This window comes from Poecilia reticulata, linkage group LG23 (assembly GCF_000633615.1).
Source record: "Poecilia reticulata strain Guanapo linkage group LG23, Guppy_female_1.0+MT, whole genome shotgun sequence".
Lineage (NCBI taxonomy): Eukaryota > Metazoa > Chordata > Actinopteri > Cyprinodontiformes > Poeciliidae > Poecilia > Poecilia reticulata.
The window spans coordinates 12,776,366-12,787,791 of NC_024353.1; the positions used below are offsets into that span (position 1 = coordinate 12,776,366).

The 11,426-nt window shown below is 39.5% G+C and overlaps 1 protein-coding gene across 17 annotated transcripts in view; it reads left to right on the forward strand.

Annotated features, from left to right (window-relative positions):
• Positions 1–11,426, forward strand: part of LOC103459572 (pleckstrin homology domain-containing family A member 5) — a 190,252-nt gene that overhangs the window by 73,444 nt on the left and 105,382 nt on the right. For 15 of the 17 annotated variants that reach the window (XR_001776212.1, XM_017302818.1, XM_017302817.1 and 12 more), the window contains one exon: positions 2,775–2,858. Coding sequence is in view for 15 of the 17 variants with exons in the window: in XM_017302818.1 (XP_017158307.1) it covers positions 2,775–2,858 (84 nt within the window). In the remaining 2 variants the exon portion in view is untranslated. Of the gene's footprint in view, positions 1–2,357; positions 2,578–2,774; positions 2,859–10,807; positions 10,875–11,426 lie in introns of those variants that run through there. The other 2 variants (XM_017302819.1, XM_008401230.2) reach the window with 2 other exon arrangements.

Here is an 11,426-nt window from a genome sequence, read left to right on the forward strand (position 1 = left end):
AAATATCTGAATGACAATAGAGTGGAATAAAAATGTGAAAATAAATGTAATTTTACTCCATAAAATGTAAAACTTCTCTTAAAAGCCTAAGATACATTGAAGGTTGTATAACCTCTTACAGTGGGAGGAAAAAAGTTTTTGATGCAGCACTGATTTTCCAGGTTTGCCTAACTGCAAAGATCAGTTAGGTCCATCCATCCATCCATCCATCCATCCATCCATCCATCCATCCATCCATCCATCCATCCATCCATCCATCCATCCATCCATCCATCCATTTTCTTTACACCCTTGTCCCTCAGTGGGGTCAAGAGGGTTGCTGGTCTCTATCTCCAGCTAACATTCCGGGCGAGAGGCGGGGTCACCCTGGACAGGTTGCCAGTCTGTTGCAGGGCCCCACTCACCATCCTCCAGCAATCCTGAGTTAACACACTGCACATTATTTGTGGATGCTTTTGAAGGACCAGATTTATATAGCATGACAAAACATAGCATACAAGTGAAAATTAAGCAATATCATCAACATAGCCCAGAGTACACTTGATAATAACGCAAAGTTAACTAAAGTCAGCTATCTCAGTGTAAAAGAAAAGTACCACCTACTGCTGTTTGTGAAACTTCAAATATCGAACAAAGTTGGAATCTGAGATCCTCTTCTTGCAGGTTTGGCATGTTGCACTGCGTTTTTCGTTGAATACTTCATAATTGAAGTACCCAAAAGAAATTGCATGTCTCTGTCTCTTGTTTCATCTCTCATTTTTAGCTGAATTTGTACAGCAGGTCCTGAGGAGGAGCAGGCCTTTAAGGGACTTTTTTAAAGTACGAAATTAAAGTGAATACCAATAAGCAACTCATTTGTAGAATAAAAATTAAATTACAGATCAAATTAAATATGATTAAGACATTTTGCACTTTTTCTTTTCAATTTTCTAGGACTAGCAGAGAAGTCCCTGCTGACATCTATTTGCTAAATGACACAAAACTTAGCAAAAATTCCTTTTAGATCTTTCTTTTGGAACATTCTTTGAATTCAGAAGTTTACATTCATCTTGGTCAGCATCAGCAATGACTGTCTTTTAAACTGTATGACTTGGATCAAAGCTTTCAGGTTTCCTTCCACACGTTTCTCACAGTTGTTTCCTTCTAGCAGAACAGAACTGAATCATGTCAGGTCTACCTGCAACTTCTCCACAGGATTCAAATCAGAGTTTTTTGATGGTCACACCAAAACATTGAGTTTGTTGTTCTTGAGCCACTTTGTCACCAGTCTGGTTTTACTCTTTGGGTTATTGTGCATTTGGAAGAGTAATCTGTGCCCAAGTTTTTACATCCTGGCTGATGTCTTTAGATGTTGCTTCAATATTTCCACATAATGTTCTTTTGTCATGAAGCCATCTGTTTTATAAATGTACCAGCTCCTCCTGCAGCCAAACAGACCCACAACATGATGCTGCCACCGTCATACCTTAAGTTAGGAGGGTACAACCGTCACAGTTTTTCCTCCAAATGTAATAATTGTTGTTGAGGTCAAACAGTTCCATTTTAATTCTGTCAGACCAGAAGACGTCTCAATAAATGAAGGTCTTTGTCCGTGTGGACATTTGCAAACTGCAATCTGGCTTTTTCTTTTGGAGTAATGGCTTCTTCCTTGTTGAGGGGCCTTTCAGTCCATGTGGACACAGGACATGTTCCACTGTGGATGAGGACACCTAAAATATATTTTCTGGTTAAATTCTAAATCCTTAATTTACTTAGCTATTTATAAACTTTCAGTTAAATACATTTTGACATCTGTGGTGAAGTTTTGGCTATCGACAAGAATAAGAACAATTCAAAAGTTAGAATACAGTATCCGGAGAGCAAAATTTCTATATTTTTGAAGTCCAACACAATAACATTAATAGATGTTTTCAAATTCCAAAATGTTCAAATAATATAAGCAGCAAGAACAAGTCAGATATTAAAACACATATATTTTTTAATTTCTTGAAGAAAGTATGTTATGAGTTCAGCGGAGAGAAATTTAAAAAACCATGAAGCAAGGACAACAATGTTCCCCGGTGATTAAAAATAAAAAATCACTATTGCAGACTAAGAGGCTCAGCATCATTCAGGCCAAACTTTCTGTTGTTTGTATCATTGCCTATGAGGTTTCCAGAGTTGATAACAAGCCTCCTGTGTTTGTGAAAAGAATGAGAGAGTCAGCCGTTTTCTCGTGATTCAGCATCTGACCAATAGAAGTAGAACCGAAAAACATGAAGAAAACAAAACATTGCTCCCACACCAGTGACAGTCACAACAGAGACAAGCCAAGAACAGGACTGAAACAGACCAGACGAAAGAGAAGGGAAAGGAAAGGAGGACAGGAAGTTTTTCATATTGGCGGACAGAGCTGGAGGATGTTGTGATGTTGTCCTCACTAACCTGGTCAGGCTGCTGTGGACTGCTCAGATGCAGGTTTCTTCAGACTGGAACATTTAAATATTCAGGGTTTTTCGAAGCTGTGGATGCGGGATATCTACTTTAAAATTGTAACAGGAACATAATGCTTAAATTCAGAGTCACACATGGCTCCAGGTGTGTATGTGTGTGCTTGTTGATGATAAGGTTTGCAGTAATACTATGCTTTACGATGTCAGTAGGAAGCTAAGCTACTTTTATGTTGCAGAACTGGTTCTGATTTCAGTTTTAAGTACCAGTTCTGTAGAAAGATTTAAACTGTTTTGTTGACATGTTCTAACATTCAAATGTTGTATTTCTCTGTTTTCTTCCAGCCACAATGAAAGAAAAGTGACCTGCAAGCACCCAGTGTCAGGCATCCCATCACAAGACAACTGCATCTTTGTTGTAAATGAACAGTAAGTCTCTCTGCACCATGACACACCCAGATAGTGTTGTGTGCCCCTCTGCTGTGGACTGAAATGTCCAATACAAACTAATGAACTGATTTATTTTGTGTATCACTGTTGGATCTGTGGAGTGAAGCTGTGCAGCAAAAATGCACTGTGTACCTGGCTCAAACCATGCTTAACTCTGTTCCAGTTACTGGTATTCTTAGTCACAGAAGTTTCTGTAAAGATGGGCATTTTTTTGTTAATTTAATTTTTAATTAATTCAAATGCTTTTGACTTTAAGCCTATATGAGTTTGTAAGATTTACTTTTAGTTCTTATCACAGCATCACCTGTTATGTTCTGCCAAAAACTGGCCAAAAGTAGCTAATACAAGTTAGCATAATGTGAGCTTTGAAAACTTTAGAGAAAGCATAGTAGGTTGGTCTGAGCGAGTAAAAGAGAAATCAGACCAACCACACAGTGTTGAGAATAAATAATTTTGTGTTTTCCTTCTATCTCTGTTAGCTAGTAGCTAAGCTAAAGCTAGAGGAAAGGACATGTTAGGAAATGCAAATGAGAGCTATAGTTAGAGGAAAGGACACACTAGGGAAAGCCCTCTATGGGGCATAACTTAGCTAGAGGCTAACAAAAGAGATCACAACCCATTCTTGGGGGCCATTTTGACTTGCTACCTCTTAAAGGTGGCATGTGAAATAGACCAGCTGTATTTTGGTATTAATAAATGGAATTCGTGAATTCAACTCACTGACTCTTCTATAACGTCATACATCAAGAACTCAGCATGGAGTACGGATAATTCTCCAAACAGTATCCAAAACAAGACAGATTGATTGTTTAAAAAGCGATATTTTAAGACAATCACGCTGGAATGAAAGTCTGAAAAAGAATAAATTCTGAATGAAAATACGGAGCTACTCCAGCATTCTGCCAACCCCAAATGCCACAATTCTCCTATATCCAAGACATTTTTGGAGGTGCAAATATAATTATTTCCATAAGTTTTGTCTTCATTTAATTGAAGTACAATGTCTACCATCCATTGATTAACAGGCTAAGTACCTTAAACTATAAACCTTAGACATTTAATTTTAGTGAAAAGAGGTGTACAACTGAACATCATCTGCATAGCGGTGATAAGAGGTGACTTTAGAGATTGACAGAATGTGCCAAAAGAGGAGGAAATTCATTAAAAACTCCAGAGTCCCCAAAAGAACATTGGTTATGTTCTCCGCAATGCCTTATGAGTGCTAGTTATCACTCATAAGGTATTGATGCACCAATTGCGGTTTTCTAACCGATCGCCAATTACAATCTTTAAAAATTCTGACATTCTGATTCCGATTTTGGCTGAAACCAATTTTTTTTGTCTGAAATGTTGCTAAATATAGCAAAAAACTCTCTGAGTTGGCAACAGTGGTGTGACTATTGCTAACTGCAAATGTGCAGATGTGACCCAGTGGGCCGGTCTGTCAGTCAAACTTCTCCACAGCAGAGCAGAAGAGGACAGTGGGTGATTTTTAGCCCTTTACTGAGGAAGACAAGATCAGCTTCACATCTAAGTATCAGCCGATCACCGTTCTCACAAAATGAAGAAAATTAGCACAGATAAGTCGGCAGGCTGATAAATCTATGCACCCCTACGAAACAATCCTCAACTGCGCTACTCTTACACTTTACTTGTGTCGCATAAAAAAATTCCAAGTTATTGCTCTAGCTAAACATTAAGTAATATCTTTGATTTTGATGGTCTTTTGGTCTGTCTGATTGTAACTTTTTAAGTTGTTTGCTGCATCTATGCTTAATTTCATCATCAGTAAAATGGCTCACTGCTGAATGGGTATTCTTTCAGTTCTCCTCACACAGCTTCACAGAAAATCTACACTATATTGAGAAAAGTATTTAGTCACCCATCCAAATGATCAGAATCAGGTGTTCCAATCACTTCAATGGCCACAGTTATAAAATTAAGCACCTTGGCATTCAGACTGTTTTACAGACATTTATGAAACAACGGATCGTTCTCAGGAGCTCAGTGAATTCCACCATGGAACTGTGATAGGATGCCACCTGTCGTGAAATTTCCTCCCTTCTAAATATTCCACAGTCATCTGTCATCTGTATTATAAAAAGATGGAAGTGTTTGGGAACGACAGCAACTCAGCCACAAAGTGGTAGGCCACGTAAACGATGGAGCGGGGTCATCGGATGCTGAAGCGCATAGTGTGAAGAGGTCGCCAGCTTTCTGCAGTCGATCACTACAGGCCTCCAAACTTCATGTGGCCTTCAGATTGGCTCAAGAACAGTGTACAGAGAGCTTCATGGAATGGGTTTCCATGGTTACCAGCTGCATCCAAGCCATAAAGCAATCTGATGGATGAGTCTGGGTTTGGTGGTTGCCAGGAGAACAGTACATGTCTGACTGCATTGTGCCAAGTGTAAAGTTTGGAGGAGGGGGTTGGTTTTCCTTTAGTTCCAGTGAAAGGATCTTGGAATGCTTCATCATACCAAGACATTTTGGATAATTCCAGGATCCTAACTTTGTGGGAACAGTTGGAGCTGGGCTGAATATGAGTTGTGTACCAGAGCACAATCAAGGTCCATAAAGACATGGATGGAAGAGTCTGGTGTGAATGAACTTGACTGGCCTGCACAGAGTCCTGACCTCAACCCAATATAACACCTTTGGGATGAATTAGAGCAGAAACTGAGAGCCAGACCTTCTCGTTCAACATCAGTATGTGACCTCACAAATGCACTTCTGGAAGAATGGTCAAAAATCCCCATAAACACATTCCTAATGCTTGTGGACAGCCGTCCCAGAAGAGCAGAAGCTGTTCTAGCTACAGAGGGTGGACCAACATCATAATGAACCCTATGGATTAGGGATTAGGATGTTACTTAAACTCATATGTGAGTCGAGGCAGGTGAGCGAATATTTTTGACAATATAGTGTGTGTTCTGCCTCAAGGATAACCAGTAAACAATGAAAATTAACATTCAGGAAGATGATATTGTAAAAGAAATATACAATTAAATCCTACACAACCAACAAAATAGAACAAATCTGTGATTACACACCACACCTCTAAAAAACTGTTTTCATCTATAAGGCATGCAGCTCTGATTATCTTCACACATGACCAAAACATTACCAACACTTTTCATTTCGACTGCTAACAAGTTCACTGTGGGAACAGTTTTCTCACTCCATTTCTGACTCACTAATTCTTTTCACATACACACACCCAATTCAACTCCCATCCCAATTATCTCTTTGCTCTTACCTCTCCTTGTTGAAAACACCACGGTGCCTCTCTGTGGATGTCATGTGAATCAGTTGTGTTATTTATATTTTTAACCCAGTTAAGCAGAATGTAGGTGAAAAACTCATGATTAATGAAAAGTGTTTAATTGGTGTTTGCCTGCTAATGGGAATTTCAACTTGTTCCACCACACATCACATGTTTAAAGATGAAGGTTTGATGGGCTGTAATGTGTACTTTCCATGTGATTTGCAGGATTGGCAATTATCAAACCTGCATGATCTCAGGCCTTTGCCTTTGTGAAAAAGTTTATTTCAACACATAAGTCATAAGTAGCAAAAAAAACAAACAAACAAGCCAGAATGTGTATGACTCTATCTTATGAGGGGTGGCTGCTGAGCGGAGCTCAAAAAGGGTTCATAGATGTTTTGTTTAGTGATGGTCACATATTACAGAGATTTTGTCCCAGGCCAAAATCAAAGGTATTTAAGATTTAGCCCAATCTGTTACTTCACTTAAATAACATAAAAACTCAGTAGCTTTAAACAGCATGAAATGACGCACTACCTGCAGTGTGTGTTATAGTTCAAAACAGAAATTTTGTCCCAGAAGGAATTTCTCTTAAGTCCTCTACATGCACTATGAGATATATATACTATGAGATTTTCTTCACACCATAGCTGTAATATTTCAGATAATCAAAAAATTCCTTCCAGACAAAGAAAGCCTGAATAAATATTAAAAGCAGTTTTCAAAGTCGATCTGGCCCCTATGTGAAATACCTATCCCTTGAATTGACCCAATATTGGGATTAACTTTCATAAAATCCAGACCTGATATTGCTGTCAGACCTGATGTATCAAGAAACTACTTAAATACAACTTGTCTGACAATCCAAAGTGATGATATAAGACCTCATATCATTCCCCAATCTAAAAAACTTTAAAACCAGATGAGAACACACCAGACATCTGTCAGTTTGGAAATACTTACAAACTAAGGCTTTGAGACTTCATAGAACCAAGGTCAGTAAACTAGAATTCAATTCTTTGTAACTGTGCTGTTTACCAAGTTGCTCTGTGCTGCGCTACATCCCTTCTCTTCACCCACAGCAGAGCCTGCCATGAATGAGAAGACTGATAAGCATGGCCACCGATGGCTGCGGATAAATGGTTTCCCTGTAATGTTGGTGTCATGATGTGTAGTTTTAAAGAGGGTCCAGTTGCAGAGAGACAGCAGCAAACCATTGTTGTTGCGCAACACCTCCCTCCCCTTCTCTCTCTCTCTACTTCCTCTTCTCAGAGGAGGGAGATGTGCAGCTGCTCTCCATCTAACGGGTAATTTGAGTTTTCTAAATCTGATGGGATTTTACCCTGTTCAGAACTGAGTAAACTCTGTTTAAGCGTCGAGAAAGACTAGCCTGGTTTCTAACGACCTCCATCCAGATGTCCCACCTTTTTCACCCTGTGAATTAGCCAGATTGAGCAGCCTGCAATACTAGTTTCACAGAGGTCACCTGTTAACGGTCGCTCTTTCTCTTTTTTACAACGTGCACTTGTTACTGAACCAGGTTGGTTTTAGTGACTCGGGCGAGTCCCAAGGGTGTTTTAGTTTTGGCTAAAAGCAACCTATAAAACATTTCTACTTTTTCCTCCCAGAATCAAACTTCATAGCTATTTTACAACCATCAAAGAACTTTAAGGTGACTCATTAATTGAATGTCCACAACATCTTTTAGATTTTCTTAAATGCTAATTATTTTATTAGTAAGGCAATTTTGCAAGGGTCAGTACAGCTTAATTCAGTAGCAGAAATAATCAAATAAGTAAAATCAATAATCTAGCCTATCTTTCCCTAATGCTGACACTGAGAAATAAAAAAGGGAAACTTTGAGAGAGACGGACAGAGTTTGGCATTTTGAACCCCAGAACTGGCCTGATGATGAAGAAGGTGTTGCAGCAGCAGGAGGTTCCCAGTACAGGAAGAGTACTGACTTAGAGCGGCAGGTCTCGGGCATCAGGGTGACTTCCTCATGCGCGTAGCGGTCCTCAGCTTCTTGTCTTGCAGCTCTGTAGCTCCCTTCTCCTCGTCTCACGATCTTCCTGGTCCCACGGAAGGAACACACCAGTTCTTCCTCTTTGTCTTTGTCTTTATCTTCATCTTTGCCTTGGTCTTGGTCTTTGGGGGTCTAAACCCAGCTGTTGAGAGAAGTGCGATTTGAAGCCACATGTTGCGGGGCTAACGGGTTGGTCCCCATGTGCAGAACAGTCTTCAGCTCTGTGGCCCCGGCTCTTCTTCAGCTGCAGAGTTCTTTGTCCATCTCCGTCTTGGCTCGAAGCTGCCTGAAGGATCCAACCAAAGATTCCTCTTTTGCACCCACCTTATAAAGGGTTTATCCACCTTTTGGTGCGTTTACATTGGCTAGCTTTGTTGCTGTGCCTCTCATTGGCTGACTGCTTGGACAGATGATCTCATATCCGTCACCTTGGAGACCTTATGACCGGATCTCTGTTCTAATGTCCCCGCGTTGCTCAATAGTCCTCCTACGCCCGTTGCTTGCCCAACCTTTTCTTAGGAAAGTTGAAGTTTAGCAATAAGGCCTTGGTCACCTCCGATCTCCCATCAGTTCCTCTTTTCCCCTGACCTTTCACCTTTCACCTACCATATACCTCCTACACATCAGTGACCTTTAATTACAGTTACAACATTTTACACCTTTTCAAGTTCAATGTCAAAATCACATTTATAACCTTTTAGTTTCTCTGATTTAACATTCATTTATAATGTTATAATAACATTAGTTACCCTTATTATAATCATAATGTGAGTTATTACAGACATTTCTGAAAAGAAACCAATGATAATCCATTATTGTAATTATCTGATATCATGTTACAGTTTCTTGTTTCACCTTTAAGTACTTCCACAAGTGTAAGAGTAAGTGTAAATATTCTTATAATCAAACCAACATCAACCACTGGTTAAACCAATATTAATTTGGCATAATTATAAGTCATTATTTTAAGTATTTTACTCTGGGTTTTATCCAATCTCTCAAAATGTTCAGATTTTATTCTTTAAAAACCTTTAATGYTTTAAAATAAGGAATGGTCTGAATTATTTTTATACTGATGCAAGAAAGAAACTTCCTCTTTCTTCAGGAAACCAGCTTTTCCTGTTTCATGACTCTCTTTCTGCCTGACTTTGATTTTTTATGATTAAATAGAAAAAAGTAGAATTAAACAAAGTTTGCAGGACACAATAACAACACACACAACCAGATTCATTTTATTACCGTCTGACTCTACTGTTGGGTCTTGATGTCACCTGTGTAATTAATTTTAAGGTAATTTTATTTATTATTACTATTAAACTAAAATCTCCAGCATGGGGAAGTGGGATGAGCTCGACTTTTCTCGACACCATGGAGTTAAAAGTTGAATGAAAATGATAAACAAAAACTAATAAAAATCACAGGGAACAGCAGGGAACCAGAGCAGAGCAAAAACATAAATCCAATGGAAAAAGCCAGCAGGGTAAACCAGGGAAGAGACGGGATGTAACGGGACTAAATGGAATTTGATTGGATCAAATGGGAGGAGTCAGCAACGAGGAGCTGAAAATGAGCTAACCAGCACTTTAACAACTTAATGCTCATTATGGTCTGCCATGACTGTTGTTTTTCTTCCTTCTTGCGCGTACCAGGGTAAAGTAGTGATGTTTGTTGAGGTCAGATGAAAGCGGCCTGGTCGTACAGATACAGATCACATAAGAGCAAAGACATGGATTTGAGTCATTTCAGGCTGCAGTGTTAATGTAGCCTATGTCTATCTCTAATTTATTATATACATTGATAAATTTGTGTTCAGTTTTGTAGTGGATGTAATTTCTGTACCCAATCCAAAGAGGTTTGGAGGCCAGATATGAGCCTTTCATAAAACCGTTTTTTTCCCTTTTTTATATTGCCTTTGTCCTATTATTAACAGATCTTCCTTTCATTTGTACAACAGACAAGCCAGGCAACGTGATGGTCCAAGTTGGAGAAACAAAGACTCACAAGAATTATGCAGAAAAATAAAAGATTGGCTGCTGCAGAGTGTCTGGTTGATGGAAAGTTCAGGTCATGTCTGGGACTGCAAATAGATAATTACCATCACTTTAAATGAATAATGTGGACATTTTCAGGAAAACATTAAAATGGTAAATGGAAATGGACTGAACTTATATAGCGCTTTTCCAATCATTTTTGACCACTCAAAGCGATTTACACTAGAGTCGCATTCAGCCATTCGCACACACATTTATACACCGATACACAGATCGGTAGGCTATTTGGGGTTAAGTGCCTTGCCCATGGGCACATCAACATGTGGAAAATCTCAAGAGGACTACTTTATCCACACAGCCACAGTGACCTCGAAAACATTAAAACATCTCTGTTCATCCATTCATTTTCTTACACTCCTGTCCCCAGTGGGCTCAGGAGGTGTGCTGGAGCCCATGTCCAGCAAAGAAAGGGCGAGAGGCGGCCGGGGTCACCCTGGACAGGTTGCCAGTCCATCGCAGACCTCTGTTCAGGAGAATGACAATTTGTGCTTAAATATTTCATGTAACGTGTGTGTCTGTTTCCAGTAGTCACCAATTGATTCATATGATTTTGTTTATCTCTCCCTCCTTACCCTACATCCAGACTGAATATAGGAAAGTTTGTTCACCATTACACTGAAGGATTCATCAGGTAATTTTTTAGCTGACTGAAAGTGCTGCTGTAGCTCCAGCTTCTCTAGCAGCCTTGACGCTTTAACTCTTTCTCGCTGTCACCATTAATCTCCAACCTGCAGCAGGCAACATCTTTCATGCTAAGCACATTTAAAGGCCTTTGTCTTGGCTCACATATTTAGGCTATCAGAACACAAGCAGGAGCATTTGCAAAAATATTACTGGGAACACACATATAGATCAACGTTTAGTATTAAGAATGTTCCAGCATGTTTTTATTTTGATCTTTATAATAATGAAGAGTATATATATATATAACGACATAACCAAGAGGTGGGCATAGTGTACAGGAACATCTGTGCAGAATATGGACTGGAAGCCCCGAGATCAAAGTGGGKAACAMCMCSAAARGTRGTGGAGAATGACCGAGCTAAGATCCTGTGGGACTTCCAGATCCAGACAGACAAGATGGTAATGGAGAACCAACCGGACAGTCCAGAAATGTGCAGTTCTAGGCAGAGCCAAGATACTGGAGGAGAATCTCAAGCTCCCAGGCCTCTGGTAGAGAGAGAGACAGAGAAAGAGAGACA